The sequence below is a fragment of the Panicum hallii genome, chromosome 7, assembly GCF_002211085.1.
Source record: "Panicum hallii strain FIL2 chromosome 7, PHallii_v3.1, whole genome shotgun sequence".
NCBI lineage: Eukaryota > Viridiplantae > Streptophyta > Magnoliopsida > Poales > Poaceae > Panicum > Panicum hallii.
Window position 1 is genome coordinate 20,362,564 of NC_038048.1, and position 17,633 is coordinate 20,380,196.

The window sequence follows — 17,633 nt, forward strand, 5'->3', positions numbered from 1 at the left end:
CGCTAACTGCGGATGCAACGAAGGATTGATTGGATGGAGCGTGCTCATTAGCGGCTGACGAAGACCGATTAGTGTGGGATCGTGCAGACACACCACGGAAGATTTTATCCCTTTTAACCTCTTTTTAGTAGTAAGAGAGATAAGAGAGATAATCGAAGATTTGCTATTAGTAGCAGTTGTAAGACCAAGAACGCAGCACATCCTTTACGACTCCAGAGAGATTAGGTAGGCACGACGAACGCAAACGGGTCTGCACGAGAGAAATCAAAGCCTCTCTCGTAGGTCCAAGGTGTACCTTCTCCCTCCGGCGCACACTCCAGTACCAGCAGCGCGCAGCGTTCGCTGCCCTTTCTCCCAGCGAACAGAGCCTTCTTCACTTTTGACCTCGCCTCATCCACTGAGCTGAAACACCCGCTGGCGCACACGATCGTCAGCCTCTCCAGCGCACGTGCGCTCTCGACGAAGAACTTGAGGAAGGCAAGCTCGCTGTTCTCCCCCCGGAAGTCATGGAACACCAACAGCTTGACGCGCGACTCGACGCACTCGATGGCGCCGGCCTCCTGCCAGAACTTGAAGTTGAGCTTGCCAGTGGGTTCGTTAACTTTCTCAGACTGCAAATGAAACAGGCCATCATTGCAAATAATTGAAGTTCAGCTAGAGCTCGATCGTGCATGAAGCAAATTGAAGTGATCTCACAGTCTAATATTACATGGAAAACCTATGTTAATCAATGCATTGTGATCGAATAAGATAAATGAGATGATCGGAGTCTCACATGAATGTACAGCCTCTCAACGTTGGGAAAGCATCTGAGGAAGCTGGGCAGCATCTTGGCATCATTGCGGAGTCGGAAATGGAATTCCAAGGCCAGGATCTTCATCGCTGGGACCATGGCCCTTTCATTCACCAATGTCCAAGCCTGCTAAGCAATCAAATCCAATCGAGTGAAACAAATCAAAACAACCAATTTAACAAGGATAGATCACAGCTGTCCATGGTGTCGAATCGGTCCAATACGAGATGCAAGAGCTAGCAAGCAAGCACCTTGATGTCGGTGTTGCCGACCTGACACTACAGGAAAACAGCCAACTTCCGACGGCTAAAACAATCTTTCGACGGCCCCGTCAAAAGTTACTTAACATCCGACGGCCGAGGACACAGCCATCGGAAGTTATTTATCTTCCGACGGCCGCAGACAGAGCCGTCGGAAGTTAAGTACTTCCGACGGCTTCAGACAGAGCCGTCGGAAGTTGAGTAACTTCCGACGGCCTAGGGCGGGCCGTCGGAAGTTGAGGGCCGCCGTTACCCCCGCCGGGCTCGCGTTTTGTCAACTCCGTTTTCTTTTCCCCATTTTTCCCCTGCTAGCTAGCTGCGCCGACAGCCGCGCCGCCGCCCCCCAGCTCGGCCCGCCCGCTGCGCCGCCGCCCCCCGGCAGCGCTGCCCGTCCCCGCGCCGCCCGGTGCCCTGCCGCCCGGCGCCCCGCCGCCCGGATCCGCCGCTGCCCGGCGCCCCGCCGCCGCCCGGATCCGCCGCCGCCCGGCCGCGCGCCTCTGCCCCGCGCGGAGCCGCCCGTCCCCGCGCCGCCTGGCCCCGCCGGCGCACGGCGCCCCGCCGCCAGGCCGCGCGCCTCTGCCCCCGGCCGCGCCGCCCCTGCCCCCGTCCGCGCTGCCGCCGAAGATTGGTTGGATTCCTCCGCCTAAACCTCCACGAGAAGAAGAAAAGTGCGTGATCACACCGAATGGAGATGGGTTAGTATATTTTTTCTATGTTTTAGTACATAATCCTTATTCCGAATTGATTCTAATTGTTTTATATACTTGTAGGTCTTGGTTTGAGCCTAATTTCCGAGGTGTTGGTCATTTAAGACAGGTGAACAAAATTTTAGGTAACATATGCCGTATGCTTTGGTCTGGAATGGTAGAACTTGTATCTGGTGAACAGATCCCTGCTACATCTTGGAATCATTATAGATATGGTGTCAACATAACGTTCGGCAATACCCAAAAGGCAGTTTGGGCTGAGTTTTGGGTATGATTGCTCTTATGTACTGATTTAATTTTCTACATACGATGGCTACTGATTGTGTAAAATTTTTGCAGAAATATTACAAGTTGCCTGAGGAGGGAGCTTATGATGATCATGCCAGACGTGTGTTCCACCATAACGCACACATTGTGGTTAGAGATATGATTTCTTATGCCAGAATTCAGGTTGTTGCTTCTTATCTGGAACGGACTCAAGGGATAAGATTTGAGAAGAAACGGGATGCTGGAAAATATTACTTGACTGAGGAGCAATACCGCGAGGTAAACTGTTGCAAGTTGCAATTAGTATGATTCTGTTTGTTACCTTGAAACGAAATATTGTTGTGCAGGAAATGATTTCGTGGATGGCCACACGTGAGGAGGCTTATCATGCCTTATGTCACTATTGGACCACAGATGAGTTCAAAAGCATTTCCCAGAGAAATAGAGGAAATTGTGGAACTGAGTCCTATCACACCTATGGAGGTGATGGGCACTTCCGATTGGACAAACGCATTGTAAGTGAACTCTTTGAAATGAATTCTATTAATTTCATTTATCAATGCATGCTTCTTTAATTTTTTGTTGTATGTATAGGAAGTTCGCACAGGTGTAGCGCCGAGTGATATTCAGCTCTACCTCGAAGGTCATAGAGGACGTGATCCTACAAATTCGGATCAGTTATGCTCTCAGGCGGCTATAGAGCGTCTGGTATATCTAAATTTACAAAATTAGCACTATCAAGTTTTCATAAAGCAATCTTATGTAATTATGTGATTTTGTTCTTTGAAGGCGGCATATGGTGACCAAATGATTGCTCGACATGGAGAGGGTTATGACCGGAGAAACGCGCCTATTGATCCTGAGGCCATTTACAGTAGTGGTGGTGGAAAACCTCATGGCCGGTTAGATTTCTTTAAATTTCAATCTAATTTTATAATTTAAGCAAAAATACATATTTTGAATTTGCTATATTTGGTCAATATTTGTAGGTATCCGTTATTCGACAAAGTCATTGACTCGAGTCAGGTGCCGTCGCGTCAAAGAGCGGGATCGTCGCGGTCAGCAAGTCGTAGCACAAGTAGTGGCGACGACAGCGCAGAGGTTGTAAGGCTGCGTGAAAAAGTAAGATAGCAGGAGCTATAGCAACAGTGGTTCCAAGCTCAACTTGCACAACAGAATGCAATATTGCAGGTAAAGCTTAACTGTTACAACTTAGGTTAAGTTACATTCTTGCTGACAAATTTGATCTTTCAGCAAATAACGACCCAACAGAATATACAAGTGCCACCACTAGTACCTCCACCTTTTGCACAGGCCAGTTGGCCATCAGTTTCACCTCAGGTATGATAGTCAAGGATTCAAATGTTAGTTCATAGTTATCCAATTAGTTATCTTTCAAACTAATCTTGTCCATTTATCTTTTATAGCCTTTTCACACCCCACCACCTAGCTTAGCGGCATCGGGAGACTCACACGTTGATCCAACAACGAATTGGGCGGATCAATTCATTGGAAGTGGCGGATCAACTCAACCAGGTGATGGAGGTGGCCAAACTTAAGTGAAACATTATTGTTGTATGAATTTGTTTAATATGATAATTGTATGAAGTTTGTGAACTTTGATTATGAACCTGTGAAGTTTATGTATGTGGATATATGAATTGTATACCTGTGTGTTATTTGTGATTGTGAATTATAATTGTGGATGAAATTTGATTATATATAATGTTTGTGGTTGGTTTTGGGGTTTCAAGCTGTGCTGTTTTGGGAAGCTTAACTTCCGACGGTTTCTGGCAAGCCATCGGAAGTGTGCGGGGATTAACTTCCGACGGCCGTTGAAACCGTTGGAAGTTAAGAGACGGCCGTCAGCTGCCGTCTGCTGGCTAACTTCCGACGGTCTCACCAGGCCGTCGGAAGTTAATAAACTTCCGATGGTTTACGGTTAAGCCGTCGGAAGTTGAGTATTTCCGACGACTTCAGCCCGTCGAGCAAACTTCCGACGGTTTAGCGGTAACTTCCGACGGTTTAGCCATCGGAAGTTACCCGTTTTCCTGTAGTGTGAAGCACGTGCATAACTGGGTTGAAGTATCCGAACAAGCGCAGCGACGGCGCGTTGCTGATCTCGATCCTGCACGGGCCCTCGCACTTGAGCGGCGAGTTCATGATGATGAGCCTTACGAGCCGCGGTGCGTCCACCATGGTGATGCTCTTCACTTTGGAGTGGTGGATTTGCACGCACCAGAGGCTGCGGCTGATGAGGCGCAGGCGCAGCGGTGGGAACATGTGGCCCTCGAAGCAGAGGGTCTCCAGCGTGGGGCTCCTCGCGAGGATGAACTCCATGTCGCCGTGGCCTTCCATCGCGACGCTGCAGAGGCCGAGCTCGCGGAGGCGGGGGAACGCGGCGCCACGCGGGAAGCCGGCCGTGATGGGGAACCTCAGGAAGCAGAGGTACAGGCGGCTCAGCGCCGCCATGCTAAAGAACGTGGCGGGGACGTGCCTGTCGATCTGGAGTGGAGGGCGGTTGATGAGGAAGAGCTCCTCGACGCCCTTGATGGCCAGGAGCTGGAGCCAACACGCGACCCGGGTACGGTCCCCGTCCATGTTGCTGCAAGTGAGGTAGGCGCAGCGGAACGGGCCGTCGTGCGCGGCGAGAATACGGGAGACGTCAGCGGCGGCGGCGTCCAAGTCGGCGTGCTTCACGTGGCTCGGGATCTCGTCCTTGGCGGCGGGGTCGGGGAGGAGGTGGGCGTCGTAGAGGACGAGCGGGGCGGATAGCCAGACGGGGCGCCAGCGCCCGGGAGAGTACGGCGGTGCGTGCAGCATCCTTGACGGGGAGGCGCGAGACGATGTCGCGGAGGAGCGTGTCCGGGAGGCCGCTGAGGCGGTCTGTGACGCTCATGTAAATAGTATGGTCACACCCTAGAGTTTTAGTGTGTTGTTATGTACAAAATGTGGCAAAAATGTGTTTAAAAATTGTAATGCCATGAAAAAGGTGATTGTTTATATAATTATATTTTAATAGAGGTCCTTTTGTGCTAGATGGGTATATATGGAGGGTACATTTCAAAAGTATGAGGGTTGTTTTGCAAAAGTTGAAAACTTACGTTTAAATCGTAAATGTATGTAAAACTACACCTAGGATGTAGATGTAGTGTAGTTTTTATATAGGATTTATATAAAGTTTGAAAACTTTGCTAAGTTTTATTTTAATTTCTTTCAAAACTGTTGCTGTTCTGTAGATGAATCCTAAAGCAAAGTTGTAGAGCTCGAAAAACCATACACTTTTGCTTTTGGGACCATCTCCATTTGAGCACTGGTTTAAAAGTTATTGATGCTTTACAGTGGAGTCCCTGCTTTTCTCTGAAATTACATTTCAGTCCCCCTTCGTCTACCTCCTCTCCCTCCTCTGTTTCCCCTCTGCCGCACGCCGCCGTCGCAGTCCGGCCATGTGCGCCGTCACTGCTGGCTCTGATCCGCTCAGGACCGTGCCACGTGCCGTCCTGGCCTCTGCCCCACCGCTTCCCGCTCCTGCGCTGGCCCCTTCCCGCTCGACCACGTCGCCCGCCGCCTGCCCGTGTGCCTTCTGCCGCCGGTGCAGCACCTCGCCGTCCCTGCCGCGTAGGCCACCGCTGTGCAGTCCTGCACCGCTCTCCGCTCGCCCACGCGTCCCTCTCTTCTTCCTCCCACCGCCCGTGCCGTCTCCGTTGTCCTCCCCTCGCCATTCCACGTCGGGCCGCCGATCACGAGCAGCTGCCACGCCGCCCCGTCGAGCACGTCGGCGCCGCCCACCGTCCTAGGCTTGGCCCGTGACCTCTCCCTCTCCCTCTCCCTCTCCTCTCTGAAGCAACGCGCTGCTATAAAATCCGACCGGACCCCTTTCCCCGGCCGCTTTGCCTCTTCTTCCTCCTCACGACACCGAGCCGCCGCCACACATTGCTCGCCGGAATTCGCCGTGATCTCTCCACCCCATCCAAATTCCCTCGGCATATCGCTTCCTCACCTCCTTCCCTAACCCCCCGAGCTGATCCGGTCCAACTCCGGCCACCCCTTCGCCGAAATTGCGCCCACCCCGAGCCGCCTCTCGCCGGAGCCGCCCGAGCTCGACCTCACCGTCGGCAGCTCCCTCCACTTGATCTCCGTCTCATCCAAGTACTCAGCACTACTCCCCATCTCCCGCTGGTGCTCATGCACATGTTAGACCCCCATGTTCGCCGGCCCTTCATCGGGAATGGCGATGCGCCGCCACCGCTACCGCACCTCTCCGTCGCCGGCCATGTTCCACTGTTGCCCGTCGAGCATCTTCCCTCCCAAACTGTCCCTTGGGTTCCGTAGATCATGCCAGACCAGCCCCTGCCCGCCGGTGACCTCGCCGCCGGCGAGAACGCGTCGGGGCCGATCGGCCGGCCGTCGTCGGGGCCTGGCAGGGGCTTTTGTGCAAATAGAAATCTTGTTCCAGGGGCCCCAGCGTAAAAATACCGAGACCCCCCCTATATGTGTTGTTATTTTATGTGATTGATGTTGCTGTCTTGCAAAATTCATAGGAAACCGTAGAAAAATCCAAAAATTGCAAAACAAATTTTGTTGGAAACTAGATTTCAAACCCTACAACTTTTATTAATAAAGTTTAGTTTGAAACCAAATTCTTTTAAACCTATTTTAAATCTAATGTTAAAAGATATTTTGTATATAACCTTTACATGCTAACTTTGTTTGTTATGATTTTTGGGAAGTAGCTTCTATAGGTCATGTGTGAACTTGTATCAAAATTTCAAACATAACACTATTTTGTAATTTAACTTCTTTTGATTTTAGGCAAATTCCAATTTGGAATGATTTGAAATTAATTAAGCATGTTCCTTAGATTTAATTAATTAGATCTTTTTGTCATAATTTAGTGTGTTAATAATTAGTCCATAATTAAATATTTAAGACTTTATAATTCTAGTTTCCCAAGTTTTGAATTTAAACTTGGAATTGGAATTCAAATTCAAATGTTCTAGTCCCTGTTTGCAATAAATTCAATACTGTGACCATAATCTAAGTATGAATGATACTTCAGGACTAAACCCCCTTGTTTCATGAGCTCATATGTGCTAATTTGTTGGATTGCAACTTTTTCGTGAAACAAAATCTTAAACTCAAGCGCCTTTTCAATTAAATTGTTGCATATCATGTAGAATCAACGACACTTGACGACGGAGACTACGACAAGACCAAGGATTTTCCGAAGACCCCGCGAACGTCGCCGAGGAACTAACTGAAGCCCCGAACCAAAGTTCAGAAGCCTCTGACACTCCTGTCCCCAACCCCACTCAAGAAGGCAAGCCCCGGACATATCACACTACTTTATTTACACTGCAATCTATGTCTATTTATATTATATCTTGCATTAAGTCTAGGAGTTGAAGTGAAACCCTAGATGCATGAATCCTAGGAATCCAATGCAATGTACCCGAGTCCTTATTGCATAGACGCTCTGGTAAAAGTCTTGTGATTCCCTGTCACACGCGCGATATAGGAGTTAACTGTTTACTTTGCTGCAACCACTATAAGGATCATGGACGGGGTTATATACAGTGACATGACCTGAAAGTTTGCCCCGTCTGTGTTGATAAAAGTTGATAAGGTCAAAGTATGTGGTAGTGGTGGCTAAGCGTTTGAAAGTACTAGCCACATGCCGCGAAATATAGTAAGCGGTAAGCCTAGTACCTGAATGGCCCGGCAAATGGACATGTCTCCACCACTCGATCTTTATTTTATGTTCACACGCACCGACGTGTGGGAGTACGTCCTGCAAGGCAGACAGGAATACGGGATCATGTAGTCACGCTACAGACGTATGTCCTGCACAATTGGTGTGCGTACGGTCCTGCAGTCGCTTGTGGTGGCCCTGATCCATAACCCGGAATATGAGGGAAACGGTTGCTTCGGAATGCTCATTGGACGTTCCAAGCGTGTGAGTTAGGTGTATCCTTTCAAGGTTGAATTCAATTCAGAATCGTCCACTTCTCACAAAGATTGAGACTGATTATTCCTTCTGCCACATAGAGTAAGAAGTGTAACTATTAATGGAATAATCCGGATGAATGATAATCTCTACCTTGCTTGCTTAGTGTAGGTGCTAACCTAGAACGGATAATCAACTAGAATGTGAAAGCTAAAACTTGAAAGTAGTTCATACTCTTTGTTGCTTTTCAGCTAAAAATAAACCCAGAGCCTTTACAATGCCGTCATGAGTCTAGTTACGGGCTAAATTATATCCAATCCCGGGTAAGCCTTGCTGAGTATTAGAATACTCAGTCTTGCTAGTACCATTTGCAAGTATAATTTTTGAGAACCCCACGGACAACCCTACATGGCCAACTTCTGTTCCTTTTGGCTGGTCCGTGGAGTGGGATCCGTCCCCGGCTGGCAGTGACCCTCCCGAGTGACATCAGGCTTTGGGCTGAGCAGGGTGTCAACCCTCGCGACGTGTATAGTCGCGCATTCTTTTCCTTCCGCTGTACGCCTGGACAAGCTGTTTCGCTTGTCGGTTTAAACACTGTTTGTATAAATTTGCAGTTTAAGCAAGGTTTGTAATAATATTTACTTCTCTGTAAATTAAATGTTGATGAGCTCTACTGTGTTTGTAAACTCGCCTTCGTGCGAAGTAAACCTGCTTCGATCCTGTTAAACCGTGGTTGTATCGGGCGGAGACCCGACAGACCAATGGGTTACACCATCTGAAGTACGTTGGAGCCCTTGAGAGCGGACTTGCGTATTTGAGCCGGTGTAATTCAGGCGGTTCTGCCACAGCTGGTATCAGAGCTGTAGGTTTACTTTTACAACCGCAATAGCTCTTAAAAAATGTTTTCAGGATAAAATTTGGCCAACAAATGAATTTACAACGTGCGTTGGATTTGATAAGGCTGTGTTTAGATCGTAAAGCACTAGAGATGTATATGGGAAATATCAGGTGGCAATTAGAATATATATATATATATGTATAGATAGTTCTGACTTGCAGCACTACTTTCTGTCAAAATTTAAATTTATGTACAACTCAACCTTACTTTCTGTAACGACACCTGCGATCGTGAGGTAAGAAGGTAAGGATCCTCAGCTAACTGGGGAGTTAGCCTTCCCGTCGGTGATGCGAACCGAACGCTATTTCTCAAGCAGTGGCCTACTTGAGATGCTGCCAATATACCAACTTAGGTTGATTATATTGGGAGTATATGGTTCGGCGCAGGGTATGGTGATCGCTGTTCATACCCCCGTATTTTGCGGTACCCCCGTGAATACGTTGTTTCGATGACGTATGTTAACGTTGTCTGTACGGCGATAATTGTACAGATGTTGTTTCTATAGTGAACAGTACTGTTTGGGGACGCTTTCATGTCGTGCTGCCATGAAAGGTTCATGATATATATATGTGTTCTTCTACAGGTACGCTAACCACGATTAATAGGTTAAGACGGATAGGATTTATCGACTAGTTATTAGGGAGTGTCGTATGTGTTATGCCACCGAAATTAACTACGTAAGCCCAAAGTTTTGGTTGTGAGGACGGATAGTACGTGCATGCATTATCGAACAAATGAGTGCGATGTATGTTTAAATTCTATTAAGGAGGAATAGTGTGTTGTTCATCTCTAGAATGGGTTGATAGGATTCTTATGATAGTCCTAAGTTGAGCATCTTAAGTATCTTAGGCATCCATCTGATTTCCAGCCTTTGCTATTATCAGACTTGATTATCTTGTTCTATTTATCTTGTGATTTCTTAGCAAGGTAAAAAGTCTCACCATTTACATTCTTGTTGCAGATGGCAGCCCCTCTTAATGTCTTTTGGGATCCGGCAGGGCATCTTCATACAAATGCCTTGCATTGGGAAGGTTTTCCTCGCTTACTTTGGGAATCCTTAAGAACATTCGATTATACAGAACCTCCACAGTATGATGCGGTAGAATATCAAGAGGAAGGTGTTCACCGAGCTCGAGTCAGAATGATTATTCCTCAGCATCCTTTTCGTTCCCAGTGGCAGCCCATTGAAGTTATTGTGATGGGCTATCGTATAGTGGACACTATTGAAGGAGCCGCATTGGAGGCTATTTATCTTTTCTGTGATCAACATCCAAGAGAGGTGGCTGGACAGCCGATCGGTTTATTTTCTACCACAGATCCCAAAGAGTCAGAATGGAATCTCAGGGTAATCCCTGAGAGTCACAGACTGGAAGGTCCAACGGAAGAAGTACTTCGAGGCATGATGCGGTTTATGAATGTGCAGTATCATTATCAAATGCTACTACGTCACGAAATGGGGCAGTTAGTTCATGCCGCGCGAAGTCATTTTAGGGAGGCTGACAGACTCATCACGCAAGTTGACCAACTTCAAGCCTTGGCAAGTGAGAAAGATGGGATCATTGCCGCCCGGAACGAGACTATTCAGCACCGGGAAGACCAGATCAATGAGAGTGATGCGATAATTACCCAACGCAACACAATCATTGAATTTCTTCAATAACAGATTCAGGATCTTATTCTCGAAGTTGATGATGCCAATGTGCAAATAAATGAACTTCAACAACAGCTTGCACCTCCTGTGGTACCAGCACCTGAAGGAGAAGAAGAGGAAGATCCTGAAGAAATCGAAGGAGTCTCCGAGATCGATTCTGAGCACAGAGATCCTGTTATCAGTCCCCATCATTCCTCTTCTGGCAGTCAGTCCTCAGTGGGTAACTTAGATGACTTTTAGGTTGGGTGGGTGACCGTCTAGTTGTACTTAGTGTAGAAAAGTGTAAAATAGGTAGTGTGTAGTTTACCTAGATCTGGAGCCACTTGTTGTATATGTGGCATGTGTAGTTAGATAACGGCTTGTAGTGGTCTAGGTGTACTGATGCAAGATGTAAGGATCACCAGTGTTTATATAGTAATCCAAATCCTATGTTTTATCATCCTACTTTATCTTCCTATACCTGAATGAGTGGATTGAATGGAGCATATGAATTGCATTTCTATTTGGTAGTTGTATATCATCTGAAATTTGGAGTAAGGATGTAATTGATATAGGATATCTCCTTTATTTCAGATGGTTGGAGCTACTCGCGGAACCCCGGAAGGATTCCGGGCAGATCAGGCAGTGGTTCTCAGCAACCACCACCGCCACCTCCAAATCTGGCTGAAGTCATGGCCCGACAAACAGAACTTCTTAACCAGCTTGTGCAGACTTAGATGGGCCACTTCCGTCAGCAATCACGAGGCCGAGATGAACCCATGTCGGCCAGTTATCAAGACTTCCTTAGTACGCAGCCTCCGTTATTCCATAAGGCGGATGAACCTCTTGACGCTGACGCCTGGCTCTGCACTATCGAATCCAAGTTCGCCTTATTGCCAGCCCCATGTTCAGATGAGAATAAGGCGCTCTTTGCAGCTCAGCAACTCCGAGGCACTGCCCGCTTATGGTGGGATCAGTTTCAAGCCATGCAGCCTGCCGGTCATGTGGTTACTTGGGATGAGTTCCGGACCGCTTTCCGAGCGCATCACATCCCGGAGGGACTCATTGAGCGAAAGCTCAATGAATTTTAAATTTGACCCAAGGTACCCGTACCGTTATACAGTATGCACAAGTCTTCAACCACTTGTGCCAATATGCAGGATATCATGCGGACAGTGATGCCCGCAAAAGGGATCGCTTTCGCCGAGGCCTGAACACCAAACTTAAAGAACGACTGAATTTGGTAAGGGCCGATAGTTTCAACGAGCTGGTCAACATGGCCATTACTCAAGAAGACTGCATCTTGGCCCACAGAGCGGAAAAGAAAAGGAAGACCCCAATAGGGCCTCCTGTCGGTGTTTAACCGGCTGCCCACCGCGGGGTATACCCAAGGTGGTAAGTTTTGGGTGAGGGGACGCCGAGATCAGGAACTCGAAGGTGCAAGGAACACAAGACTTAGACAGGTTCGGGCCGCACGGAGCGTAACACCCTACGTCCTGTATGGTTTGTATTGCCTTCTGTATAGAATGACCTAATGATCTTCTATTTTGAGGGGGGTCCCCGACCTCCCTTATATATCCGAGAGGCCAGGGTTACAAAGATGCTAACCAACCCCCTCCGAGGGATCACACCCAAACTGATCTCGAGTAGATCCTCTCTGTGTTGGTTAGCTCTATCTCCTATTCAAACGGGATAAACAAGAGATAAACAAAACAAATAAGAGACAAGACGGGCTTAATCTCTTAAACTTCGTAACGTGCCCAGCCCGGTGGCCCCGGGTCCGACAAGCCCCCGAGCTCTTCGTAGCTGAGCACTGCAGGCTTATCGAGTACTTTCGAAGCAGTCTTCGACTTCTTTCTGACGATTCGTCCTGAAGTCCTTCTTCGAGTACTTGCTTGGCTGCATCGAAGCTATGAGGTGCTCATGCCCCGAATTTTATTTCTGATATGGCGTGCGATTGCAAAATCGCACTCCATATGGAGTAGCCCCGAGCCTTAGGTTGAACCGGAGAATCAGGCTGGGGATCCCGCTTGTCAGTAGTCTTCCTTACCCTTCAAAGAAATTTGAAAAATAAGTAGTCGATGCCACGTACCCCGCAGCCCCCGAGCCTTGAATCCAAATCCCACAAAGTTTGGAGATAAGGGTCCAAAAATCGTGACATACAGGCTAAACAATGACACGTTAATGAGGAAAATGAAGGGACGGTACAAATGATGTAACTAGACCATAGATTCGAAAAACCCCTTTTTCCGGGCTTATTAGCCCTAAAAAAATGATTAATCAAATATGCAATCTAATCAAATCACCAAATGACCCCTCATCTTCGGATTAGTCCATGAAACGGCGCTTGACCTTCAGAACAGTAATTTTCCCCCACTCCGCTGGTTATTTAACCCCGCGATAACTGGAGGGAAAAACCACGCTTTCAATCTGCATTCCATCGAGAACCACCAAATTCCCCAATCCAAACCACGCGCCGCCGCCTTCCCCCAAGAAGAGCTCCCACCCCGACCTCCCCGCCCCTCTCCCCGCAGCCCCCGAGCATCTCGTGGCCGGCGCATCGGAGATGACGTCCAAAAAGTCTGAGATCGAGGGAGTGAAGAAGGATGCAGAGCCATCAACCGCGGAGTGGACACACAGTAAGTGCTCCCTCAACAATCTGAAAAAACTTGTTTTCGAGGGGTTGCTGCAAGAGAAAAATCTCGTCAACTGGCGCCCCTCTTTCCGTGAACCGTTCCCCATGGAGAATGTCGACGAAATCGTCACATTCTACCATTTTGCCGAACGGGGATTGGCCCTCCCCACTTGTTCTTTCTTCCGCGGCCTTCTTTACTACTACGGGCTTGAGCTCCATCACCTCAACCCAAATTCCATCTGCCACATCTCCATTTTCATCCACTTTTGTGAAGCATTTCTCGGAATTGAGCCCCACTGGGATCTATTCCGCTTCCTTTTCCGCTTGAAGCCCCAACCGACCACGAAAAAACTCGCTGTGGTAGGGGGCGCCGGCATCCAACTGCGACAGCAGGCCGGCGAAAAATACCTTGCATATAAATTCCCCTCCAACCTTCCTGGGTGGAAATCCCTCTGGTTCTACATCGAGAACCATGCGCCCCCCCTGCCGACGAAGTCGAGCAAACCGCCCGTGGTGAGGGGGGAATGGAACCTTGAACCCTCCGGTATGGAAATGATCCAAGTCAAGGAGCTGCTGGAGGCCATCGACGCACTGAAGAAGGAGGGGGTGACCGGCGCCTCCGTCATGTTCTCCTTTTACAAGCGCCGCGTCCAACCCATCCAACAGAGATGTTGCCTGGGCTTCGAGTACACCGGCCCTGCTGACCCTTCTCGCATGTGCACAGAAGAGGTGCCAGATGAAGTCGCGCTCCAGCGGGTTTAGCGAGTGCTGCTGGACGTGAACACCGTGCCGTACGTGCCCACCCTGTACTCCGCGCAACATCCGCCCCCGCCGGTAAGTGCTCGACTTCTTGTTGCCGAAGAAATCGACTACCGCGCCGATACTGAACTGAGGGACTTTCCGCAGGGACACTCGGAACTGTACTGCAGCTACCCGCCGCAGCCGGACCTCCCCCGAGCGTATCACCTCCTTCCTTCTGCAGTTACGGCGGCCAAGAGAGCTCACCTTGCTGCGATCCAGAGCCGCAACGATGCCACCGAACGCGGGGTCTCGCCAGCGGGGGAAGAAGCCGAGGGAGGCCCGCACCCTGTTGCCGCCGTTGCCACCAAGGCGGCTCGCCATGTTGCAGTTCAAGGCAGCAGCGAGTCCACCGGGTGCGTGGGCTCGCAGGCGAGTGAAGGGACCGTGGAGGAACCGCACGGGGACAACTCCTTCGATCAGAGCGTGGAGTTGACCGACGCTCTGCCACCGGTGCCGAAGGGCCAGCGCCAGGTGCGCAAACGCAAGGCTCAAGAAGTCGAGTCCTCCAGGTACGGAATTACTGTGTTGGCCAATTCCAAAGTTTCCATGGTGCTGAGAACTGACAGCGTCCCCTTGCAGCCTCCCTGCTCCGCCGCCCGGGACGGAGCCCGAAGGGGTGGAGGCGGGCCCTTCTGCCACCACGACGGTGACCATCGCCGTGGCGGGGACCCCTCCATCGGCCGATCAGACCCCTCCGTCCGCGGCGGGCGTCCCCCGTCGGGCCTGGCGGGTGAAGAAGGCTGCCAAGAAGAAGTCGACACTGTGAGTTTTGATTCGATCGCTTGAAAAGCTTGGCCGCGCCTGCGTGAATAACCATGTTGTCGATGTCGCCAGGGCTGCAAGTGCGGTGCAACTCCAGCTGGAACCGGGCAGGGCTGCGGCGCCTGCCTCAGCTGCAGCAGCCCCCGGGCCCTCGGCGCCTGGGGGGCCTGTACTCGCAGAGGCGGCCCCTGAAGCGGATGCGGGACTCCCCGACTTGCCGCCTCCCGAGTCCCAACAAGGAGGAGCCGGACCCGGTGGCGATGAACAAGTCGTGGCCCCGGAAGCGGATGTGGGGCTCCCCGACTCGCCGCCTCCCGGGTCCAGGCAAGAGGGAGTCGGGCCCAGTGGCGGGGAACAAGTCGTGGCCCCTGGTGCCGCTCCTACCAGTGATACAGGTGCGCACTTACCCGCCCGCGGCTTGATGCCAGGATCCGAGGGCAATATGGTGACTACTTCGTATGCTTGCAGGTGTCCAGCCGCCGCCGTCCGGGGATGCCGCCGGGCCCTCGGAGGGTCCCCGTGAGGTGCTGAGGACCGGGCCAGGGTACCAGAACATCATCACCACCGACCTGGTGGATGATCTTCTGCTAACGGCCGAGAACCTGGAGACCTTCAAGAGCACCTTCAAGGAGTTATACAACTTCTCCATGGTAGTACTCGCGCAAAGTTCCAGGTGTGTGCATTGGCGAGTTGTTTAGTACTCATTCTCCTCCTTTGGCGCAGCATGTGATTACCAAATCCCAGAAGAAGTCGGAGAAACTCCGCGCGGTTGTGAGCGACGCGCGGGAGTTAGGTGCCCTGCACAAGCGCATCTCCGAGGAGAAGACGAAGAACTGCTATCTGCAGCGCGAGCTTGACATGCTGAAGCAGGAGAGGACTCGAGAGACTTGGCTGCTCAAGAATGACCTGAAGAACCTTGAAGCGGCCAACTCCGAGCTCCAACAACGGGTCAAGGAGCAACAAGCAGAGTACCAGGAGCAGCTCAAGGCGGAAAAGAAGGCGCACCAAGGTAGGCCCCCGCTTCCCTCGAGTACTTTTCCTTAGTGATTTCACTTGCTTGCTGAAACATCTTCACCACAGAGCTTAGGAAAGTAATAAAACACAAAGAGGAGCTGCTTACTGACGTGAAGAATATGCTGTATCGTCGTACAGATGAAGTCGAAAGGCTGCAGAAGGTGATCGACGACACTGAACGGCAGTTCGTCGACTGCCTTCAGCAAGTCAAAGCGCTGGGCGAAAGGGACGAGCAGCGGCGCAAGGAGCTGGAGGACCTCCAGGGAGCCGCCCAGGAACTGGTGGACATGGTGGACCCGCCCGAAGAAGGCGAGGCCGGCCCGCGGCCCCTGCTGGGACGGCTCCGTGAAGCCCCGAAAAAGATGCTCAAGTTCTTATCCGAAGCTCCAGTCGCTTGCGTAAGCAACGCCCTTGCGTACGTCAAGTCCTTCGTGCCGACCGCGCAGCTGAGCATCTTCGCGCAAGGGATGGCGGCGGACTGCTCGGACGAGCGGTTCGAGGAGTATCTGCAAGAGGCCCAACCTGTAGCAGAACAGATTGTACACAATGTACTGCAGGATTAGGGTGTATGAGACACTTAATCATTCTCTTATGTAAATGCTTCCCTTGACATCTCTACGTGTTTGCATGTCTTAGCTGAATTGGGATCCAGGCTTACGAGACTCAAGTAGAGACGCGTCCTTGGGTGCAACGACCCGAAGGGCAGCTAGAATTCGTCTAACAGAGTAGCCACAACTCGATCGAGCGGGTCTAGACCTGTTAGGGAATAACGCGAGCATCGTCGCGGGGGTCCCGTGCGTAGGGCGGAAAGTTAGGACTAGCTCGAGTGCGGTGACTCTGATTGTAGTCAAAAACGCTCGTGCTTATGAGCGTGCTCCGTAAGCTGGGTGAGACACGGGCGAACGGATCGAGCTTGTTAGGAGCAGGTGCGGTCGTTGCCGCGTTTTGGCCATTCTTTCGGCAAAAACATGACTGTTCTGAGTGCAGCCACTCATGATGTAGTCGAGGTGGCTCTTTATGCGAGCCTTTCCAACGCGCTGTTTTTTAGCCAGTCGAGCGGATCAACTGAGTTGGACAAGGTGCGACTTCAGTCGCGTGCGACCACCTAAGGTCGTGGCGGAACTCGATATATCGAGGAGTTTTAGCCGGAGCAGATGGTTCGACAAAAAATGAAGTCGATAAGTTGTGAATGTAGTCATAACTTTCTTCACGACGGGTAGCCAGCTTACACGAGAGTTTCGCCCGTGGCCGTGGCTGTTGTCGCTGGAGAAGGAGTGTTCAACCCGAATATTGTGGCTCGAAGCCTCCAATATGAATCGAGGAAAGGAGAGCTTCAAGCCCCCGGGGAATTCGGATATCGCCGGGCATTTGCTTACGGGTAGAACCTACGCAGGTGTTGGACGTTCCAGGAATTTGGGATGTCCTGGCCTTCGGGGCACTGTAGTCGATACGACCCTGGCCGTGTGACCTGCTTGACGACGAACGGGCCCTCCCACCTTGAGTTGAGCTTGTGTAGGCCAGATTCGTCCTGGATACGACGCAAGACCAAGTCGCCAACACTGAATGACCGCTCCTTGACGTTGCGATCATGGTATCGGCGGATCCCCTGTAGGTACCGGGCTGACTGGACAAGAGCGGTGCAACGAGCTTCCTCTACAGAGTCGAGCTCTAGCTGCCGCGCCTCGTCCGCCTCGCCTTCATTGTACATTTCGACCCTCGGGGACTTCCACATGATATCGGCTGGTAAAATGGCTTCGGATCCATATACGAGGAAGAAAGGTGTTTGGCCTGTGGCTTTGGACGGCTGAGTCCCGAAGCCCCCAGACTACATGCGGCAGCTCGTGTACCCATTTGCCTCCCTTCTTGCTGTTCTCGTTATATAGCCGCTTCTTGAGGCCGTCGATTATCAAGCCGTTCGC

The 17,633-nt window shown here is 50.7% G+C and overlaps 1 protein-coding gene across 1 annotated transcript; it reads right to left on the bottom strand.

Annotated features, from left to right (window-relative positions):
• Positions 1-221: 221 nt before the first annotated feature.
• On the bottom strand, positions 222-4,926 carry LOC112900526 (probable FBD-associated F-box protein At1g32375). The gene is given in 4 exon segments (XM_025969382.1): positions 222-611; positions 776-919; positions 4,071-4,820; positions 4,822-4,926. Coding segments are annotated over 4 exon segments (1,389 nt in total).
• Between the last annotated feature and the right edge of the window lie 12,707 nt (positions 4,927-17,633).